Source organism: Rhipicephalus microplus, chromosome 2, assembly GCF_043290135.1.
Source record: "Rhipicephalus microplus isolate Deutch F79 chromosome 2, USDA_Rmic, whole genome shotgun sequence".
Taxonomy (NCBI): domain Eukaryota; kingdom Metazoa; phylum Arthropoda; class Arachnida; order Ixodida; family Ixodidae; genus Rhipicephalus; species Rhipicephalus microplus.
This window is the reverse complement of record NC_134701.1, coordinates 161,697,928-161,722,147: the sequence shown is the minus strand read 5'-3', so window position 1 is coordinate 161,722,147 and position 24,220 is coordinate 161,697,928. Positions and strand designations below refer to the sequence as shown.

Genomic DNA, 24,220 nt, shown 5'->3' with positions numbered 1-24,220 from the left:
TGGGGTGTCGGTTCTGCGCAGGTGAAGAACTGTGACCATAGTGTACGAGTACGGTATTGAAGTTTGAGGTCGACCTCTTGCGCAGTTAGATTTTATGAACAAGAAGGCAAGTGAATGGGCCCCGTTGAAAAGTGTTATAACCTAAGAGGTACACGGCATTGCCGTGCTCTTGAAGGACAACGATGACGCACAGGTGCTCAAATTTTTCAAGATAGATGCGGAAATGGGCCCGTTTGGCCCTATTTTTGAAGCCTCTACGATTCCACTGAATTAAAGAGAGTAACTGAGGTTTTCGGTGTGGCTATGTGGAGTAGTTAATATGAGTCACCACATTGAGAATTCGTAGTGGCTGGGAGGGACTCTAGCCCCACTTCGGCACCCTGTGCAATTGGGAGCTCGGAGTCCTCGGAGATTTCAGCGAGGCTGATAGCGTGTGAAAACTTAAAGGGACGATTAATGTCCTTCAGAGGATTAGCCCTTCGGCTTCGAGGGTTTACGCCATGGAGCCAAGTTTTATTGTTACTCGTCACCTGTTGGGTAACAGTGTTGGAAAGAGTTTACAGGCTTTTGCTTATGGCGGTTAGTCGTGTCATTAAGGCGGTCATAGTACTTTCCGTAGCCTGAAATCGCTCTTCAGTGTCAGAAAGCTCCGAGACGGAAGGAATGGTGCCCATGGGCGTCGGTTCTGGAGCGGGAATGGTAATATTGGTGGGAAGTGACGCGGGGGGACTGGTGGACTACCTGTCTCCAAGGCGGCAATTTTGCCTTGAAGCTGCTCGTTCTGTGCCCACAGCACAGCAAGCTCTTGTATGAGTTCGAAGAATTTGGGGGAGGAGGCGGGAAGGAAGAGCAAGAGGAGGAGGCAGCCCTCGACCCGTTGCCTACCTGAGAAGCAGTTTTCTTGTTCGGCCGCTTACGGGCGCCGGGATCAGTCAAAGGTGAAACGTCCCCAGATTGGAGCACGGGGGCACCCTGGTCAGGTGTCTTGGATTACGTTAGCTGTGATGGTGTCTTAGGTGGAGGTGGTGCTTGTTGACTGGCCCTCCAGTAGCAGGGTTCTTCATGGCTTGGTTAGTAGCTCCCGGCTGACGTCCTTCTGGCACGACGCCAGATGTCTTGGGCGTTTACCGCTGCTTCGACGAGCCACGACTGCAGTGATGCCCGCCAGGCTAATGCAGGCGGTGAAACCTTGCTTTGCAGGCCTGGGATACGGTCAGATGTCCCTCACCGCACACCAGGCACGATGGCTTGCACTCGTACAGTGCCATCTCCTCCTCAGAAGCACCCACAACTTGACCACAATGGCCGCAGCATTGGTCGTTCAGGTGGGGACACAGCTCCACCCGGTGGCCTACCGTACCACAGCGGTAGCAGGCTGGAATGGGGCGTTTATATTTGCGTACTGGTGTCACAACGCTTTTGTAGTGCACAAAACGTGGCACGCGGTGGCCCTCGAAAGTATAAGGGCCACCGAAGTCTTGCCAAGCTTTCTGATGAAAGCGACGAGGCTTCAGCACGATGGTGAAGTATTCTGCAGCAATGCGGGGCATAGCGGTAGGCCGCCACGGTACACGTAATGTCTTCTTCTCGGGTGGTATGTTCGCGGACGCGGCCTTATTGGTAGCCGAGGCCTTGGTAGCTTTAGATTGCTGGCGACGCTTGCGGAGGGCCGCCACGGTGAACAGTCCCTCATCCACGATATCAGTTGGAGGAACGGAGTTTTCGGACGCTGGGGTAGAAATTTCTTTCCACGCCAATGTCGTGGGATCATATCCACGGAGAGTGGTGGCCGCCATCTGTGGCTGCGGCTGCGGAGAAGTTCCGACGCAGTCAGCGTTCAGTGCAACGCTCGGTCGGGTGAGCGTAGCTCCCACGAGGTCAGGTCAACAAGTAGACATAAAATGCCCCGAAATTGGCCCACCTGGATGAGAGAGATGCCTTCTAGTGCAGAACAATGTTACGAAGAAGATAAGATCAATCTTGATGAAGTGTGAAGCAGGGTTCCACCGGTCCTCACGAATAGAGCGGGAGCCGATGCGACGTGCGTCCACCGACGCTGGTCGCGCCTTGCGTCAAACTATAAAATGCTCGCGTTTTACTAACGTAGCGTCGCTGTGCCCAGCGGGCGCGCGCGTCAACGCTACATTGAAGTATATTGGGTCGTTCATGATGCTTTCGCGGCCGTTTTGCTAGCTCCACATATACCAAATTTGGCGTTACGTGAAGCCAATGAATGACGAAATATATGACTGGTGCAAACATGATAATCCTGATACTCGTGTCATGTAAGAACACGACAACAGACCACGTTCATAGCGTGCTCGCGGCCGTTTCGCTAGATTGACATATACAAAATTTGGTATCACGTGACGTGAATAGATGACAAAGGTAAACAACACATTCAAACATGATAATCATGACACGGAAGTCATGTACGGCATCATTTACCTTCACCTCGTAAAGTTGTGCTGATTTTAAAGTGACATATCAATATTTCTCTTTCGTGATTCGCATGTAATCGATTCCCACTGTACGTGGGATCTGTCTTTTTTTTTTTTTTGCTTCCTTGGCACCGTCTAAATACAGTGCATTCTAAGCGCGTTTGTGCTGCAGTTAAGTCGGTGGCAAGTCAAGTTCAAGGCAAGCAGCGTTTCTGAATACGGGGCTAAGAAAAGCTTCAAAGACTGATGGTTGCTGATGTCCCCGGTCTTCTAATGCTATTCTTGTCCACTTGCTTTGATTCCTCTCGGCCCAACGCCAGCACTAGCAAAAAAATTGACCCCGTATCTGCATGTTTCACCGCAAATGTTGTCGAAAGTCTTGCGTCTGGAGAGAGTGAACAAAACGTTTATTGCATGTTCTGAGTGGGAAAGTGGGTGAATTGTATTCTGAAGGCACTGCGTTATCTCGATCCGTGCAGCGAAGGAGAACGAGCGCGTCGAGACAGTTAGACACGCTCGCTATTTGGCAGTTATCTTCAAAAACGAAGGAAGGTGTACGCGCCCGTTTTGGAGGAGATAAGGTGTAAAACGCAAAGCGACGGACAGCTGCCACCAATCGTCGTCTTAGCAAAGCGTAAGAAACACTTGCCTTTTTGAGCATCGTGTTGCATTGTCAGCGCAGCGTGATGAACGCTACAGTCCTTAGCATTACTTTTTTATGTCTTCTCTAGTATAAAGACACACGTACAAATGATAAGCATGTTGTCACGGAGCCTCAGATATGCACAATATTTGATTTTTCATTGACAATCGCACAAGTATGAGCGCTGAAACTTGAGCAATACTGTTGGGCGCTCCGGATGGGGTTGGTCGTTTTGGGTATCTATGGGCGGCGTCTGTGATATCGTTACAGCGAACAGACAGAGAGACAGACAGACAGACCAAAGTTTTTGCGTCGAAGTACCGCAAGGAAGACTATTGTCTTTAATAAACATGAAGTCAACTGAAATTCACACATCTACGACCGACGATACTGATTACCTCGAGCGGTTAGCTTCGAATACAAAAAAAAAGTAGAGAAATATTTTTCTCACTATTTTCATTCAATTAAGCCCATAATATTTATTAGCATTCATCGATGTTCGAAGTATGCCAACTCTAGTCATGCTTGCTTCTGTAATTACGAAATCAAAATTAGCGAAAATTTATTATCTTCAAGCGAATATGCGATGGCGCGCTCTTCCAGAATGTTCTCGGCGATCTGAAAAAAAAAAGGGAGATCGGCTGCAGTGATACCATCGATATATATTACAGTCGAACGCGCATATATTGAACTGTCAAAACAAGTGAGGGGAGAATGGTTCTATGAATGAGCAACTTCTGAAACTTTGTAACTGTGGTGCAAGTTGGCTTCGCGTCGGCGCTTAATGTAACGCAAGGAAGGTGTCTTTACGTCAGTGTGTGGCTTCGTTTTTTATTGTTCTGCGGTTTTTATTGTTCTGTTTCCGTGGTTACTCTCCTAGCTGGACGATTCGAGAGAAAATGCTCACAAATACGGTGCCGATGAAAACTGAACCCCAAAATCTTCACACGAAGCTGTGCGGCCTTCTCGAGACCCGGAAGCGTCTAGTCTGCCCTACGGAGCGTGCCTATTGCGATGCTCTTCTCAGTGGCGACGTAAGGCTTACCCCCCCCCCCTCCCTGATATTTCATTGCCGTCAGCTTTGCGGAGGACATCACGCTGCAGCTTGTTTCGCGGAACCTATTGTGTGATGACTTATGTTGCCACCTCTTAGGATATATTTCTAGATTCGGAAACAAAATCCATTTTGGTTGCTTTAGGGAAGACGGTAAAGGAACTCTTCAAGTGCGCCGAGTAAAAAAAATTGAAGGAACTATAATTTAGTTACCAAAATTACCCAAAATAAACCCATTGTGCCAACATACATAAGTATAAATGCAACCGTACAAAGATGGAAGCATTTCTAGATGCGTATGTAGATTGTGTATTGAACTAAGATCTTTATGCTATTACGTATATTAGGTGTGTTATAGCCTAACAACAAAAAATAGCACTATTTCAAAAAGCTGCATTCATATTGCAATATTAACCTTGTTCATGCGTTTTCTCAGTTATACCAGTTCATTGCACAGGTCAATGCCTAAGCAAAATGTATGCAAAGTGTCATTGAAAAATACTGATTTGTTCAAATATTCTAAGTTTTCGCGCTAAAAAAATTGAAAGTCAGGTTTCTAGAAAAGCGGGAGTCAAGTTTTCCTGACATGTTATTTTTAATTGGATGTTCATCACAAAAAATACCCTAACTTTTGGACTGAAGCAAACATAGATGTAATTTTTAGCGACCCAATTTGGAAAGTCTATAGTTAGTCAGTTATTAGTTAATTAATTAATTGATTGATTGATTAATTAATAATTAATTAATTAATTAATTAATTAATTAATTAATTAATTAATTAATTTGTGTTGCAACCCCTACTGGGGTTTTAGCAGGGTGCAATACAATACACCAACTATTAGTGGCACTAAAATAAATGTACAGGCGTGAACAAAAGTGTTCAGACCACCGGATCACGCGGCAGCATAAAGTTTACTAATACACACTTGAAGGAACTCTGGCGCTAGTGTCTATTAGCCCCAAGAACGAACACTGGCGGCGTGGCAGTCATGGCGAAGTGACGTCACGACAAGGACTCGTTTGCTCCGCGGCCGAGTATCGCCTTTTTCTGCGCCCGCTCTTACGCGATACGGCGGTGATAATTGCTCAATGTTGCAATGCAAGCCTACCAAGGTAGAAGGCAGCTGTTTACACTGCTAAAGAACGTTGGGCAGCTGCAGACAGTTGCGATAATCTGATGGGCAAACTTTTTCCTCAACGCAAGATTCACCGTGAAAACGGTGTTGCAATAACTGCAAGACATTTGTTGAATTCACCACTTACGCCGAGGAATCAGTCTTTAAGTGCTTTACGCCACAGTGCTAACTTTCTTTACAACTTGGCGGGCACTCCGAAGTTGGAACATGTGTGCCAAAGAACTACGAAGAAAATAATGGTGTTTTCAATTCCCTAAGTACATCGCGGTTTTAATGCATATTATTTGGGTGATTTGACAAAGTAGTGCTTTCTGCCAAAATGCACAGAGGAATTTACGTTGCAAGCCTCGATACTGCCTGTGGAGCTTCGCCCGGAAGCAAAAAAAAAAAAAACTGCCCGTGGCCAGATAGGTGCATGTGCCCGATACAAATCTTGGCGAAGTGAGGACATAGCTGAAGGAAACCGCTCGTGAAGAAAGCAACTATATATTAATGCAAATATGTTGTTTTAACTTGTAAAAACCACGACTTGTATACGGGACACGCTGTAGTACAATTTCGACAACCTGGCGTGTTCTCGCTCCTCACTGCCGTCAGAATGCGGCTGCCACGGCCGAGAATCGAACCCATCCCCGAGTTGCAGCGCGACATCAACAAACCTGATCAAAGTGAGTCCGATATAGCGCTGTAACCATTGGAGTCCGATATAGCGCTGTAACCATTGGCGATTGTACTGCACAAAAGTTGTCCGTCGTTATGGATGCTGCTTTCGTTGTTCATTTGAAGCTACAGTATGGCGAAAAGTAAACGCAAACAGCGAAGCAGCGTACGATGCGAGCGGATGTTATGTAGGCGGTGCAACGGCGGGTGTCGAAGAGTCCCAGCCGTGACGTCATCCAGGCCGCCCACCCGGTGCCGCCATTTTAACTTCTCGGGGCTAATGGGAGCTGCAACGCAAGGCTAGGGTGGCTAGAATGGGAAGGTGTGATGAGCGCGGCGCTTTTTGCTTGCCGGAGAAAGCCCTTCGCGCGCCGACGCCGCTAGGGGCGCGGATGGCAGCGGCGCGGATAGTGAGCGCCGCACTTCTCAGAGTTTACCTCGGGTGCGCTGTTTTCTTTTTTTTTTTTCCTTTTTTCAGAGGTGGTAGCAGCTTTACAAGTACTTCGTCAATTGGTTATTGCGCTGGGTTACTCTGAAATGCCTAAAGGCGTCAACGACAAAAAAAAGTAGATCCAGCGTCACTGCATTACGCTTGCCCGCAAAACTTAATGCTTCAGTTCAGCCTCTTCAAGAGTCCCAACGGTGGCAACGTGGATCACTTAGTGGAAGAGTCGCGCTGCTTGTAGAAAAAATGCTGCATGAGATGGAATAAAATGAGAAAGACTACAAAAGACTTCCATCTGATGCACTAGTAGTGTCTGTCGACCATGAATCGTGCACCGCTCAGCGGTGGATGGTCGCCCTGTATATTATGTGGCCAGCTACGATGTGATAAATCTGGTACTTCGTAATAGTCGTGATGAGTGCAAAAACGCCCGCCTTGTTTCGCAGTGTTGGTGGTTACGCGTTATAAGTAACACCGTTGCTGGTGTAGCACGTTATTTCGGCAATTAGTATTTGACGCATTCGTTATACATGTAGAAATGGAGCTGCTGCTTAAATTGTGCGAGTTGTAGTTGTCAGCAAGTCATTCCTGCAACACTGTAGCGCTATTTATCAGTTATGTTTCCAAAAGAAAATTTGCTTCTGCTGATAGTACAGGTCGCGGAGCACTAAGTTTGCGGTACCTGGAAAAGCAAGGCTCACGTTTCCATAAACAGCTGCAATTCTAGCGGGCCCTGTGTGGGTTAAAGGGGCAAAAATTATTTACACTGCAAATATTTTACACTGCAAATATCTGCGATTATGGTCTGCTAGCAGATGCAAGCTGCCTAAATTACTGTAATTTTTCTAGGTCGGTGATCATATCTTTGCGGAGAGGGTTGATGGTGAAATAATATTTCGGCTTTCTGTAACAATGAGAAATAGATTTAACATGCGCCACGTTGTTATAAGCCATCACATGCAACTCTCCGGTGCACATCAGGCCACTGTGTTCTACGTCCGGCATCTTGTGCAAAATTTGCTGGTTTAATTCACCTAAATTAGCTATTGTTGTTTTGATCAGAGACTTCATTTTTTTTCTTTCAATAGGTCATGGAGCATGGGACTAAAAGCTCGAGGGATGGACAAAGTACCGACCCAGTCACAAGTTGGCAAAGCAGCAATACACGACAGACATTCATACTTGTAGAATACAAAATAAACTTTACAAGTATATAATGGCACCAAGTACGAATACAAAATTTATGAAACAAAGCTCCACAAATAGAGAGCGAGAGAATACATACATATATTAACTTGGCATGAACATTTAAAGCAGAAATCAATAAGTAGAGTGGTCAAAATTTCGGGAGATCTGCTATTCGGTAAAGTGAATTAGCTGGGCGAAGCATCTAATGTGACGATTTTGATTATTTAAAATTACATATATCTACAGCGCTATAGTTGAGAAATAATTGTAAGAAATATTTACACACAATATTACAATGAAGGGTCAAAAATTATCAGGATCAATACTATACACTGATACACAGAGACATCACAGTAAAAGATACAATACAGTAATAAGAATTATTTTAAAAATGCGCAAGACAGCCAATTGTAGCGACGTTTCTTGCAATATTTAAATAGATTCATAGGAAGTTAATGGCGGAAGAAAGGACAAAGTGTCAATGTTTTCGTGGTTTAAGGTGGTTAATAGGTAAGGTAGCCTGTAGGACAATGTTCATCCTAAACGCTTCTAGAAATAGGTAAAATCCACATTTATTTCTTCGTGCCTAGTGAGAGAAACACTTGGGTTAACGTTTATATTAGCATAATAAATTATGGTACTACAACCATGTTTAACGAATGCTTTATGACATGTCAATTATATATACGAGGCGCGGGCACATTGATTCAAACTTCTGATCTTGGAGTATAATCGATAAAGAACCCCAGGTGGTCAAAATTTCCGGAGCCCTCCAGTATGGCGTCTCTCATAATCATATGGTGGTTTTGTGACGTTAAACTAAACATATCAAGGCATTTTCAAGAATGGTTTTCATAGATGAGATTTTAAAAAGCTTAGGTGCCATGCACTGCCCTACACTTCCTCGATCAAAATGATTTTACCCAAAACGGGTCACCACCACACAGCGGGAGAGCAATTTTTGTAGAGAGTGGCGCATGCTGTCTCGTTTGTCTCCTCCGCAAGGTTACCCGATCGATGGATGGATATGGCTGTATGGCGCCACCAAGCCGTAATACTTAATGAACCAAAAACTACATTTTGTTTCCTTAAAAGTGAGTTTGGGGATTGGTACTTTGCAGTGAAGAGTTTAATTTTCACTCGTGCCTTGACTTTAGCCACCAATCAGGTAACCTCCTTCTAGTTAAGTCTACCCGCTTAAAGTTTATTTTGCCCTCCCGGTCCCTAAACCCCAGTGCTTTGAAAAACTGACAACGAAATAAAAAAGTAAAAACTCTGCGCCATCATCCTGAACTATAGGGTGAAGCCCTTTACAGAAAAATATCAAGTGTTCGGCAGTTTCTTCTTCCTTTCCACACGCACTGCATACTGTGTCAACCCCTTTGTAATTGGCCCGATATGTCTTGGTTCGCAGTACTCCCGTGCTGGCCTCGAACAGTAGAGAACTACCCCGAGTATTATCATAGATCCTTTCCTTGGCAATTTCCTGCTTAAAGGTTCGATAGATCTCTAGTGCGGACTTCTTAATCATGCCCATTCTCCACATGTCAGTCTCCATTTCCTTCACTTTCTTCTTAACCGATAGTTCTTTTTGGTTTGGCCACCTGCTGTTTTCTAAGTATCTACCAGTCAACTTCCTGGTTCGCTTCCTCCATTTTGTATCGACATTCTTCATGTACAAGTAGCTCAAAACCTTCCTAGCCCAACGCTCCTCCCCCATTTCTCTCAATCGCTTCTCAAATTTTATCTTGCTGCTAGCTTCCCTGCCCTCAAATGATGTCCATCCCATATCACCTTGTACTCCCTGATTTGGTGTATTCCCGTGAGCTTTTAAGGCAAGCCTACCCACTCCACGTTGCTTAATTTCTAAACTTGCTTGAACTTATGATCTCATGCACAAAACCGCATTGCCGAACGTCAGCCCAGGAACCATGACCCCTTTCCATATTCCTCTCACAACATCATACCTATTGTAATTCCACAGTGCCCTATTTTTCATCACTGCTGCATTCCTGTTACCTTTAGTCGTCACGTATATTTCGTGTTCCCTCAAATACTCGGTACCATTGCTTATCCATACGCCCAGATATTTGTATTTATCTGTTATCTATAGCGTGACCTCCTGTATTCTAAGCTCACTACCTTCGTTGTCATTGAAAATCATGACTGCTGATTTTTCCTTACTGAATCTAAAATCTAACCTATCTCCCTCATTACCGCAGATGTACATCAATCTCTGCAAATCTTCCTTGTTGTTGGCCATTAGCACTATATCATCTGCATACGTTAATGCTGGTAGTGCCTGATCAATAAGTTTTCCTTGTTTGACTAAAGAGAGGTTGAAGCCCAGTCCACTTCCCTTTAATTTGGCCTCTAATCCTTGTAGGTACATCATCAATAATAAGGGTGACAGGGGGCACTAAGCCCCCGTTTTACCTTTGCAGGCTTGGATACCTGTTTTTCCCACTTTATAACTACCTTGTTACTTTTATAGATGCCCTTTAAAAGATTAGTGACTACATGTTCCACGCCTAGTCTGTCCAGTATTCCCCACAATTCCTCTTGAACCATGCTATCGTACGCTCCCTTGATATCCAAAAATGCTAGCCACAGGAGCCTGTGTTCCTTTTCTGCTATTCCGATGCACTGCGTCAGTGAGAACAGATTGTCTTCCAACCTCCTGTGTTTCCAAAACCCATTCTGCCGTTCCCCCAGCACCCCCTCATCCTCTATCCATGCCTGCAGTCTTTCCTTTATAATGTGCATCGCCAGCCTGTAGACCACTGATGTCACTGTTATAGGACGGTAGTTGTTTATGTCAGCTTTGTCCCCCTTTCCTTTATAGATCATGCTCATCCTGCTAAGTTTCCATTCATCGGGAACTTCACCATCAATTATTATTTTGCTCACTGCCTCTCTCAAAACCTGCTTAGAACGATCTGAGCGCCAGAGTCCCCTCTAGTAAAATTTTGGAAACTCTATGCGCCATCTAGCTACAAAATGTCTGCTGTGATGCGCATGCCCGTCCAGTTGGCCTCTCATGTCGCTCTGGCGCGGTTACAGTGCTCGTAGAGAAAACGACAAGTGAGTGTCGCTTTGTTTTCTCCAATGAATTTGTGCTAATATTTTCCATAGCGGCTGCGACGGGGCCGGTTCGAGCGCTGGGCTTGCGTCGTTATTTACACCGGTTAATTAGAATAACTAAGCACAGCTAGCATCGCACAACCTGGTGAAGGGAAGAACACAAAACTAAGGTTTTCTTTTTTCAGCCCAGCTTGCTTTCTTGGGTTAAGCCAAAATTAATTTAAATGAGCCTACCTAAGTCAACGCGAGTGTAGCCGAAACTAATGAAACCTAGTTGAGCAGGGTATCACCTAATAACGTTAGAAGTTGCCAGGTTTAATTAACCACAGTACAGCTTGCTGTTTTCATGTTAAGCGAAGTTGAGCTTCGATGCGCCCAGATGGGTCAAGATAAAGACGGCCAAATCAAATAAACGTTGTTCATCATGCTATCTCTTAACTTAGCTGAGCAAAATGAGCCTAATCAAGGCAAACTTTATACCAGTGCTTGAACTGGCTCCTCGTAATGCGTGTAATATCTGCGCAACTCCGATGAAGCAAAGAAATCGACACCCAGTTGTAGTTTTGGCTGTGAACGGAGTTAACGCCTCCGAAGTAGCGACCTGAGAGGCCAACTTATACTATACGCCACGCGCACCGCAGCAGACGTCACGTCGCTAGATGGTGCGTCGATGCCTCCTGTCACGCGATTCCATGGTCTGCACACTTTTGCTCACGTCTGTACACGTGGAGGCTACGGTGAGAGGTTTGGTGAAGTGAAAAATTCGCGCGTAATTTTCTACATTGGCAGGCCATCTTAATGAATGGCACGTCCAGCATTGAGACTGGAAGAACGTATCTCTTGCAGCGTGAACTGTTTTCGTGAATTCAGGCCCAGACTCTTTTACTCTATAGCGTCCGGCAGTTTTTCTTAGCAACCACATAAGAGCTTAAAGGGCCCCTAAACCACTCCGAGTCAAAAGACGAGGACGTGCTTTCTTTTCTCGCTGTCACTACCCCTTCTACAGGCGCTATCTCCTCCTCACCAGTTGTTTTTTTCATAAAGCACGCGTACAATGTCTGGACTGAGACGCTTTCCAGCTACACGCTGTTGTTGCCGCTTGCGCAGTCGAAAACTCGCAAAACGAACTTCTAAGTCGATCGCGCACGATAGTCATAGAAGACACGGCAGAACGGTTTTCCAATCAGTTTTGAAGAGAGCGCTTTTCCTGTCAGTTTTGCCGCTTCCGTCTCATTTCGAAGCCAAGAGTGAACGTGACTATACTCACTAGACTTTCGGTTCTTGCAGGCGGAACACAGCATCATGCACCTCGCGCAGGATGGCGTCCATCTGAAAAGCAGGCAGAGACAAAGGTACAGTGCTGGTGATGTGCAGTCTTGAGCAAGCGCAAACAACTAGAGGAAATGTACCCCACGCACTGATATGGTTGACGCCTACATGCACCAAGACGAGGCTTGGAACGTGCGCAGTTTGTCAGCAGCGAGGCTATCTTTGCATCGGCCACACCGCGTCACCTATGCGCCTCTATCGCGTGACTTGTGCCAAGCCTCCATCGGGGAAGCTGCTGCTTTGCGGCTTCCTTGTGCTCTGCTGCCTCATAGCTAGCTCTCCCTATCTCCCCCCGCAAGTGCCACGGTTGTTGTGTCCTCCCACGAGAGACGGTTATTGCTCAGTTTCTCTCGTTTGCCACTTTTCAAACCTGGAAGGCGTCCATGCAGTGATGGCTATACACCTTTTTCACAGGAAGGAAAAAAACACCGCCATGATGGGCTGTGCGCGGGAGTACAAAGGCTAAGGGCGCAGCGTTGTCAGTGCATTTTCGAGAGGACGCGCCAATTTGCACAGACCAAGGAGGGTTATGGCGGCGCCCATGGAGGCGTTTATGAAAAGGTGAGTAGGCACCAGACAGTGGACCAGAGGGCGCAACGAAGCTCCTTTGGCGGCCTCAGCATTTTTGGTACCAACCACCAGGGATACTATGAAAACGGAACTCTCGCAGAAGACGGTGACACGCTGAAATGTCAGTGCCCTTTTTAGTACATTTTCAAAGAACGCTTCCTGGGCGCCTACATAATCAGCCGTGACCCCCTTGCTCACAACTAAAGAAGAAAGTGATATGCACGCACAAGTTCGGTTTCGCTACGTCTACTCACTAGGCTACGCATTGGAAGACTTGGTTTTGCTGCGCTTAGGCTGTGTGTTCTGGCACTACCATCAGATCTCTTAAACTGCATTGCCGGGTGACTATGCTTCAAAGAAAGTGCGCACGTGCAGTGGTTCGTTTTGTTAAAGATGGGTGACACACGCCCGCTCGGCTAAAGAAAAAAAAATCACCCCGTGTTTGCATGTTAATCTGCAAATGTCGTCGAGAGACGATAGTCTTGCATGTGGAGAGAGTGAGCAAAACATTTATTTGATGTTCTGCACAAGAAAATCGGTGAATGGCATTCTGAAGGCGCCGCGTTAGAGTGCCATGAGCGTGCAGCGGAGGCGAACGAGCGAATCAAGTCACGTCACACGTGAGACATGAGTGCTATCTGGCAGTTATCTTGGAAAACGAAACGCGTGGCTCTGAGAAGGGTGTACGCGCCCGTCTCAGATGTGATAACGTGTAGAACGCAAGGCGACGGGTAGGTGCCATCATGGCTCCGTCTTAGCAAAGCGTTGGAAACACTCGCTTTTTCGTGCAAGCATCGCATAGCTAGCGCAGCATTATAAAGCCTACGATACTTTTAATTACTTATGTATGCCTTTCCTAGTAAAATATGCACATACAGAATATATACGTATCATTATGGGGCCTAAGATATGCGCAATAATTGTTTTTTGATTGACAATCGCACAAGTATGAACGCTGATTCTTGAGCAACATTGGTGGGCGCTGTGGATGGGGTCGGCTGTTTGGATATCGTCTGTTCATGTTCAGAGTACCAAATAGCGTTAAGGGTGGACGAGTAAATGGGCTAACTTTGGTATTGTGATAGTCATTTTGCACGTGCAATAACGCTCAAGTTAGGCCCACGGAACGGCTCTATGCTCTTCCATAGTTGAGTACCAAGTGCTCAAAATCGTTAACCACATTTTCTAAACACAAACACACAAATATACAGACAGGCAAAACAAAATTTTTGCGTCGAAGGTCTCCAAGAAATACTGTCGTCTTCAAAAATCTCCAATCATTGTAATGCAAATTTTGAGTGGATCTGTTTCATCATCATCATCATCATCATCATCATCATCATCATCATTAGCCTGACTACGTCCACTGCACGACAAAGGCCTCTCCCATGTTTCGCCAGTTAACCCGGTCCTGTGCTTGCTGCTGCCAATTTATACCAGCAAACTTCTTAATCTCATCTGCCCACCTAACCTTCTGTCTCCCCCTAACCCGCTTCCCTTCTCTGGTGAATCCAGTTAGTTACCCTTAATGACCAGCGGTTATCCTGTCTACGCACTACATGCCCAGCCCATGTCCATTTCCTCTTCTTTATTTCAACTATGATATCCTTAACCCCCGTTTGTCCACTAATCCACTTTGCTCTCTTCTTGTCTCTTAAGGTTACACCTACCATTTCTCTTTCCATTGCACGCTGCGTCGTCCTCAATTTAAGCTGAACCCTCTTTGTAAGTCTCCAGGTTTCTGCCCCGTAACTAAGTACCGGCAAGATACAGCTGTTATATACCTTCCTCTTGAGGGATAGTGGCAATCTACCTGTCATAATTTGAGAGTGCTTGCCGAATGTGCTCCACCCGATTGTTATTCTTCTAGTTACTTCAATCTCGTGGTTCGGCTCTGCGGTTATTACCTGCCCTAAGTAGACATAGTCTTTTACAACTTCAAGTTCACTATTACCTATCTCGAAGCGCTGCTCCTTTCCGAGGTTGTTGTACATTACTTTCGTTTTCTGCAGATTAATTTTAAGACCCACCTTTCTGCTCTCCTTGTCTAACTCCGTAATCATAGGTTGCAAATCGTCACCTGAGTTACTCAGCAATGCAATGTCATCGGCGAAGCGCAGGTTACTAAGGTATTCTCCATTAACTGTTATCCCTAACTGTTCCCATTCTAGGCTTCTGAAAACCTCCTGTAAGCACGCGGTAAATAGCATTGGGGAGATTGTGTCCCCCTGCCTTACACCCTTCTTGATTCGTATTCTGTTGCTTTCTTTATGAAGCACTATGGTAGCAGTTGATCCCCTGTAGATTTCTTCCAGAATGTTTATATATACTTCATCTACGCCCTGATTCCGCAGTGTCTGCATGACGGCTGATATTTCTACTGAATCAAACTCCTTCTCGTAATCTATGAAGGCTATGTATAGTGGGTGGTTATACTCTGAGCATTTTTCTATTACCTGATTGATAGTATGAATGTGGTCAATTGTTGAGTAGCCTGTTCGAATTCCTGCTTGTTCATTTGGTTGATTGAATTCGAATGTTTCTTTACTCTGTTAGCAACTACCTTTGTAAATAGCTTGTATACTACAGAGAGCAAGCTGATTGGCCTGTAATTCTTCAAGTCCTTGTCATCTCCTTTCTTATGTATTAGGATGATGTTAGCGTTTCTCCAAGACTCTGGTACTCTTCCCGTCAGGAGACACCTCGTAAACATGATGGCTAGTTTTTCTAACACAATCTGTCCTCCAGCTTTCAGCAGATCTGATGTTACCTGATCCTCAACAGCAGCTTTGCCTCTTTGCATGCTCTCCAAAGCTTTTCTGACTTCTTCTATCATTACTGGTGGGGTGTCATCTGAATTACTGCTAGTTCTTATAGTATTAAGGTCGTGGTTGTCTCGGCTACTGTAAAGATCTCTGTAAAACTCCTCCGCTATTTTAACCATCCTATCCATATTGGTAGTTATTTTGCCCTCTTTGTCTCTTAGTGCATACATCCGACTTTTGCCTACCCCAAGTTTCCTCTTCACTGCTTTGCCGCTTCCTCCGTTTTTCAGAGCGTGTTCAATTCTCTCCATGTTAAACCTTGTTACATCGCATACCTTACGTCTATTAATCAACTTCGAAAGCTCTGCCAGTTCTATTTTGTCTGTTGTACTTGACACTTTCATGATTTGACGCTTCTTAATTAGGTTCTTCGTTTCCTGGGAAAGCTTGCCAGTGTCCTGTCTAACTACCCTGCCTCCAACTTCCACTGCACACTCCTTAATGATACTCGTCAGATTATCATTCATTGTATCTACGCTAAGGTTGGTTTCCTCACTAAGAGCCTAGTACCTGTTCTGCAGCGACACTCTGAATTCCTGTACTTTCCCTCTCAGTGCTAGCTCATTGATTGGCTTCTAGCGTATCAGTTTCTGTCGTTCCTTCTTCAAATCTAGGCGAATTCGAGACCGTACCATTCTATGGTCACTGCATCGTACCTTGCCAACCACTTCCACATCCTGCACGATGCCTGGGTGGGCACTCATTATAAGGTCTATTTCGTTCTTATTTTCGCCATTAGGGCTCCTCTATGTCCACTTGCGGTTTTCTCGTTTTCGGTAGAAAGTATTCAAAATCCGCAAATTATTGCGTTCTGCGAATTCTACTAGTAGCTCTCCTCTTGCGTTTCTAGTACCGATGCCATAATCTCCTACTGCCTGGTCTCCAGCCTGCTTCTTTCCTATCTTTGCATTAACGTCGCCCATCACTATAGTATACTGTGTTTTTACCTTACTCATTGCCGATTCCCCGTCTTCATAGAAGCTTTCAACTGAAGCGTCATCATTGCTGGATGTAGGCGCGTAAGCCTGTACTACCTTCATCTTGTATTTTTTATTCAGTTTAATTACAATACCTACCACCCTTTCATTAATGCTATAGTATTCCTCTATGTTGCCAGCTATGTTTCTGTGAATTAGGAACCCCACTCCCAGTTCTCTTCTGTCTGCCAAGCCCCGATAGCAAAAGACGTGCCCATTCTGTAGCACCGTATAGGCCTCGTCTGTCCTCCTAACCTCACTGAGCCCTATTATATCCCATTTAACACTCTCTAGCTCCTCGAATAGTAAAGCTAGACTTCCGTTACTAGATAAGGTTCTAGCGTTAAACGTTGCCAAGTTCAGGATCCAATGGCGGCCTGTCCGGATCCAGAGATTCTTAGCACCCTCTGCTGCGTTGCAGATCTGACCGCCACCGTGTTCAGTTGCTTCGCAGCTGCTGGGGACTGAGGGCCGTGAGTTATATGACGTATGCATGTGGGAGGTAGTGGCCAGACACTGCACCAGGGTGGCCAATCCTTCTCTGGTGAGGGAGTGCGTTCCCGGCGGTGGTTACCGGTGAGGCCGCACACCAGGCCTCTTAATGCAGTTCCATCAACACGCGGATTTTTTTTAATCCGGTTGGGAACTGCGCGCACCGGGATTTGAGCCACGGACCTCTTGCATGTGAGGCGGATGCTCTAACCACTACGCCATCGCCGCACATTTTTTGTTTTGCTTTATAAAAGCTTTATTTACGCAGTGGTATTCACTTTTGAGCCGAAGCCTTGCTCAACACTAGCCAACAGAAGCCTCGCAGACACATATACCGTCAGTCCCTGCGCTCCAACATCGCCTCTTAAGAAATTCGCATAGACGGTGGCGCCACACTTCTCTCTAAGTATTTGTGAGAAACTCTATGGTTAAGATGAATTCTTGTTTAAGCAAACAACATGGGAGTGTTTGTTTGGTTTCTCATAAACTCAATGCAAAAAAAATCTGCTTAAAACAAATCTGCTTAACACAATTCATCTGTTAAGACGAACTCTCACAGCGACCAACAACGACGAAGATTCTGCGAAACGAACATTATAGTCTCAATGGCAAACTGAGAAAGCAAAATGAAAAAGAGAGAGTGAAAGGACTTCTGGCACCAAAGCTCAAAACTTTGGTTTATATCTGCGTTTATACCCTATCTATGTCTATATAGTTGCTTACGTCTGGGTGCTCCCGTGACCTGGAGCCCCTTCCTTGGCGTGAAACAAAATTAGTATTGGTTTGACGAATACGATGCGCTGGTCAAGACGTGAACACTGTCACAATCCCGTCGCATACGTCATCAAACACTTCGCGCCAGACAGTGCCACATACGCGCGGGCGGGTATGTGCCACAGGTGATTGACAATTACCATCTACCCAGGAATTACGAGAACACACGTGGGCAAAGGCGTAACTATGTAGGCGTTCACGTACATGCATACAAGGAATGGACAGACCCACGTCTTTAGGAGCTTCGCCCCTTAAAAAAGTTCACGAAAAGATAACTTGCCACCGGTGGCATCCGAACCTGCATGCGACATTCGAATAACGCGTCCGATGCTTTACCACAAAGTTACAGCGGCGTATCATACTACACAGATCAAATGTGTGACGTTCTTTTAATTAATGACATTTAATTACCAGCTAACAGTCTGTTGCATGAAGATGCAGAAAGCTACAATCTTTCTGCAGAGAATCTGCACACTAGGGTGATTGGTGGGTGACCGATAGGTCATTGGAAGTTGAATTTCCTTTAGTTAATGTTATCAATCGTGTGATGACCCGGAATTTATTGATATATACGTATATACTATATGATTCAATACACGCGCTCAAAGGGCACACATTAACAGACAAGCCTGCTTGCCCTCTCCTCGGCATCTGCAGAAAATCTGCAGACGAGGTCTGTATGGGGGTGACTCGTGGGTGACTGATAGGTGAAACTCATTAAATTATTATGATCAAATGTGCCACCTTCCAAAATGTGTGGATACATACATATTGTCGCGACGTGAAAAGAACTGGATGCAGGACGACGGTGCGACTAGAAAAAACAAAGTCTGTACTAACAGAAAAAAAAAAAAGAGCAGGCGCTTTGACGTCGTCTTTCTCGGAGTAACCATAGTTTTCCACGTTCATCAGTTCGTCGTCCTCTGTCTTCCTGTCCGGCCTTTAGCCGTGACACTAGCCTCCCATTCAAGAAGCATCGTCTCGATGCTTTATAATCAAAGTAGTTTGTACTCGTTGGAAACGCATGAGTTCGTTCGGAGAAATAATGCCTCATTCGAACCACGTGCACAACTTCTGGAGCATACCTTCGAAGCCTAAGGGAGTGCGCACCTTCAGAAACAACCTCATAATTAATGTCACTGGGAAGTGGTAGAACTTTAGAGGGTCCGAAGTACCGCCTTAAAAGTTTTTCTGAGAGGCCACGGCACCGAATGGGAGTCCATATCCAATCTTTCTCTCATGGCTCATATGAGACTGTTCAGTGACGAAGGTTTTACCGTCTTGAATCGTAATCCTGCTGGCGACTTATATGTAGGCGTGCAAGTTATGGGCTTCTTCGGCAAGCTGAGTTGTATAATCAGCATCCGTTTCGGCGTCTTCGCGCTCGTGCGGCAGCATAGCATCCAGCATAGCGTTGACTTCACGACCATGAAGAAGGCGGAATGGCGTTGTTCTTGTTGTTTATCGATGAGCCATGGTATAGGCAAATGTGACATATGGCAAGATCTCGTCGCACTTTTTATGCTCCACATCGACGTACATGCAGAGCATATCTGCAAGTGTCTTGTTGAGACGCTCCGTAAGACCATTTGCTTGCGGATGGTACGACGTTGTTCGCCGGTGGTATGTGCCACTAAGTCTTAAAACTGTCTGTAATAGTTCAGCTGCGAATGCAGTTCCGCTGTCAGTTATTACCACTGACGGAGCGCCATGCCTCAGCACCAGATTCTCTACAAAAAATGGGCTGCTTTCAGTTGCCATGCCCCTCTCCAGAGCCTTGGCTTCGGCGTAACCAGTGAGGTAGTCGGTGGCTACTATAATTCATCTGCGACGTGCTGAAGAGGTTAGAAATTGGCCCAAAAGATACATCCCGACTTGAGCGAATGGAGTAACAGGTACGTCAATAGGATGGAGGAGACCGGCTGGTTTGACAGGTGGGACTTTTCAGCGCTGGCAATCAAGGCACGTCCGAACATAGTGTTGAACGATCGCCGTCAGTCTTGGCCAGTCGTATTTATACCTCTCTCTGCACAGCGTACGCGATTAACCCAAGTGGCCGGATGTCGGTTCATTGTAAAATGCCTGTAATACTTCGCTCCTTAGAGATGTTGGGACGACGAGTAAGTAGTCGTTTTCATGTGGCGTGAAGTTCATCTTATACGGGACGTCGTTGCGCAAGCAAAATGTCGAAAGCCTCCTCGCAAACAGTCTAGGTACAGCTGAAGTATGACCCTCCAAAAAACGAATTATGGTTTCTGGTTCCGGGTCGGCTTGTTGCAGCTGTGCGACAGTACCGTGTTTAGAACTCCGACAAAGGCCGTATCGTCATCTGCCGTCGCAGGTTCGTATGGCGCATGAGAAAGGAAATCAGCGTATGAATGTTGCTTTCTCGATCTGTAGACCACCATCATGTCAAATTCTTGAAGTTTCAGCATCCAGCGCGCCAACCGTCCTAAAGAGCCTTTTAAATTCGTCAGCCAGCAGAGGGAGTGATGGTCGCTGACAACATTTTAAGGACGGTCATACAGATATGGGCGGAATTTTATAACCACCCACACCACCGCAAGGCACTCTTTTTCTGTGGTGGAATAATTTTCTTCCACACGTAAAATTGTTGTGCTCGCGTAAGCAATTACTCATTCAGCGCCATCCTGCCACTGCACAAGTACAGCTCCTACGCCGACATTGCTGGCGTTGGTGTGCGCTAGCTGTTAGGGCATCATCATCAAAGTGTGTGAGGATTGGTGGCTTCTGAAGGCGTTGCCGCAGCTCATTGAATAACTTTTGCTGTTCGTCATTCCATACGAATGCGACGTCTTCTCTGGTAAGGTGGGTCGACGGCGAGGCAATGCGCGAGAAGTTCTCATGAAAGCGTCGGTAGTAAGCACACAGTCCTAAAAATCATCTGACCGCCTTTTTGTCAATTCACGCTGGAAAATTCGTTATAGCAGCTATTTTTTCAGTGTCAGGCCACACACCTTCACTGCTCACAAGATGCCCCAGGAACAGAAGCTCTTCGAAGCCGAAGTGGCATTTTTCTGGCTTAAGTGTTAGTCCGGCGGAACGGATAGCTTGAAATACTGAGTGCTGTCGCCTGAGGTGTTCGTCTAACGTGGCAGAAAATGCGATGACGTCATCTAAACACACTAAGCACGTCTTCCACTTGAGGCTTGATAGTACGGTGTCCATTAGCCGTTGAAACGTTGCTGGTGCTGAGCACAAGCCAAATAGAAGTACCTTAAATTCAAAAAGGCCGTCAGGTGTCACGAAAGCTGTTTTCTCCCAGTCTCTTTCATCGACTTCTATTTGCCAATACCCACTCCTTAGAATTATCGACGAAAAATAACGCATATGCCGTAGTCGATCGAGTGAATCGTCAATACGTGGAAGTGGGCAGACATCTTTTTTTTTTGTCACCTCATTCAGCTTGTGGTAATCCGCGCAGAAACGTAAGGTGCCATCTTTTTTCTTCACTACTACAACCGGCGAAGCCAATGGGCTTTTCGACGGCTGAATAACGTCATCTTCAAGCATCTGTCGCACCAGGTTTTCGATGGCTTCACGTACCCGCGGAGCTTCCCGGTACGGGTTTCGGCTGATGGGTCTGCTCATGTCGTCCGTTATAATTCGATGTTTTGTCTGCGGCATTTTACGGACCCTGAAGGTCGAAGAGAAACAAACTTCAAACTGGTTAACAAGCTGCAGGATACTGTGCTTCTGCGCCGGCAGCAAACTTGGGCCAATATCAGCAAATAGAAGCCCGAGGGGGGGGGGGGGTACAGTTACATTATCTTTCTCAAGAGTTAGGCAGTCGTCTGTCACCTCGGCGAGCTTTTCCATGTACGTGACTGCCATGCCCCTCGTTAGATGTCGCCGTTCAGAGCTGAAGTTCGTAACAAGGACGCGCGTGTGTCCGCATTTTATGCTCATGACGCCTCTTCGATAGATAAACCGTGGCTGAATTGCAGTGTTGGAATTTGCTCGGCGGTGTTTTCAGAATTGCTTAACGTGTCACATGTCACAACCACGAGTGCACTCGACTGCGTTGGGATGGTCATGTCGTCGTCGAAGACGCGCAAGGTTTACGTCACTGGTCTGTACAGGCCCACCCAAAACTTAACCTGGCACCATCCAAAATGTAACCTATCTCTGGGGAATGTTGATAACGGTGCTGTATTCGAGCAGGAAGTCCATTCCCAAGATCAGGTCTTTGCAGCACTCGGTAAAATTACGAAAGTAGCGAGGAAATCTGAACTGCCGATATTAATTCGAGTGGTACATTTGCCCATCGGCGTCACCAATTGACCCCCAGCGGTTTTTATGTTCGGGCCCGTCCATATTGTTCTGACTTTCCTTAGGCAGTCGGCGAGTACGGCTGATAATAGAGAAGTCCGCACCAGTATCTACCAGCGCTGTTACTGTGCGTCTGTCTATATAAATGTCTAGACTGGCGCTTACGATTTCCATTGATGTCGGTGACGTCGTATCATCCTTGGTATCGTCCGTCGTACGATCCGTGGTATCATCCGTCGTATCGCGTCATAGTGAAGATGTTGCAAGTGGCAAGCTTCCCCCAAAGGTCACTGCTGTTAGTTTCCCCGACGAGGGCTGGGGGATCTGCCCCGGACCACCTTGGCGTAACTGCGCTGCTGCGACGAGTTAGGTGCAGGTGGAGGAGAGCGGGGCCGACGATACGGCGCATCGTGAGGCTGTGCATGCGGCCCTGCACTGCTGTCACGAAGGTTATTGAAATAAGCACGAGGGGAGGTTTGTAGAAAGTTTTAATGTCTATGATAATGGTATGGGCAAATGCGGAAAACATGGCAGGCTTCTCCACAATGGAAGCTAAGTGGTCGACGGTGGACGGTGTGCCACAAGTCCGTCTTACGGGTAAATGTTCGACTGGTGGGCATCCTTTGCGACCAAAATGGAGATGTCGGCGGAGTGTACACCGGCGACGTTTGCATAGGCACGTTGCACTGTGGATGCGGCAGCGGCGGATTGGAAGCTGGGCCCACGGCTCGTTGTAAGGCCCTTGGCTGACGTCGCGATGAGCCAGTGGTAACGAGTTGTACGTCACTGGAGTGGGTCGAGGGACGGTTGATGCATAGCTTACAGACCGCTGGTCTGAGTGGTTCGGGCAACGAAAATCTTTGATGGAGTTCTTGCCGCACAACTTCTGTAACGCAAGCCATGGTATGTTCTTGCGGAGTCACAAGGAGGTTTCGTATCTCCTCACGAACAGCCTCACAAGTGAGCTCACGCAGAGAACACTCACTGCCGGCAGTCAAAGCAGAGAGGCTGATAGATGTGTTTGGGTTGGTCGTGGTATCAGCGCCGTTGCTGCAGTGCTCACTCGATTGTCGTATAGCCTCTTTGATAACGTGGTTGCTTGGGCGAGTTGCTCCAACATGATTCACATAAAATACAGCGCCAATAACGAGGGACAAGAAAAGAAGGAGACAGACAGCGGCAATTTATCTTTGATAAATTCCGCTGCGATTGTTGGTGGGCTGCGTAGGAGATCGGCCAACAGTTCTTCTTTGACACCCCTCATCAAATGTCGAAGTTTTTTTTTTACCTTCAGGCATCTCGGGGTCAGCCCACCGAAATAGGCGGGTCATGTTCTCCGCAAACATGGCAACGCTCTCTTTTAGTTTTTGTATGCGTGCCTCAATGAGCTGCAGAGCAGAATCACGGTGGTCGGTATTTGCGAATGTCCCGAAAATTCGCTGCCGAAATTCATCCCACGAAGACAGCATTGACTCGTGGTACTCGCACCACGTACGAGCGCTGTCTGCCAAAGCAAAGTAGACGCGTGATTGCTTTTTTCAGTGACCCAGCGGTTGGCCTTGGCGACTCGCTCATACTGGTCTAACCAGTCCTCAACGTCTTCATAAACCTCACCGTGGAAGGTCTCGCGAATTTTAGGCTGATCAACAGTAAGCTGTGAAGGCCCTCCCGTAGCCATTTCTCCAAGCACTGTGTGTTGCCGGAGAAGTTCGAGGGGGATTGCCTCGGGACTAAGGCCTCGCTGTCAGCGACTGTGGCGCTGGACAGGAGCATCCACTGCAGGAATGGGTTGCGGTGGCGGACTTGAAGTGCCAGGGTGTGGAGGTCTCCCAAGCATCAGTCCAGCACATACACCAATGTCACGACGTGAAAAGAACAAGATACAGGACGACGATGTGACCAGGAAAACTAAGATCTGTATTAACAGAACAAAAAAAACAGCAGCCGCTTCGACGTCACCTTCCTCGGAGGAACCGTGGTTGCTGTCCACGGTCATCACTTCGTCGTCCTGGCTGGACAATATATGTTGGATAAGTCTATGCGCACGCACTCTGGATGCACATCATCAGAAAAGTATGGTTTCCGCCTTCTCGGCGTCTGCAGGAAATCTGCAGACCAGGTCTACAGAAAGGTCGAGTCCACAGGAAGGTGACTGGGGTGAATGATAGGTAGTTCGTGGGTGACAGGAAGGTCAAACACGGAGCCCGTGGTATTGAAACAACCGACATTTTTTCAGCAAAAAGGCATGCAAAAATGCATATTTATTTACCACAACGTTACTAAAAATTTAGCGCCATGGTATTGAAGTT

At 46.5% G+C, this 24,220-nt stretch overlaps 1 protein-coding gene across 1 annotated transcript in view; it reads right to left on the bottom strand.

Moving 5' to 3' along the window:
• Nucleotides 1–1,169: 1,169 nt before the first annotated feature.
• The window catches only part of LOC142792466 (uncharacterized), a 50,014-nt gene continuing 26,963 nt past the window's right edge, over nucleotides 1,170–24,220 (bottom strand). The window contains exon 8 of the mRNA XM_075885640.1: nucleotides 1,170–1,808. Coding sequence (XP_075741755.1) covers nucleotides 1,170–1,808 — 639 coding nt within the window. The remainder of the gene's footprint in view (nucleotides 1,809–24,220) is intronic.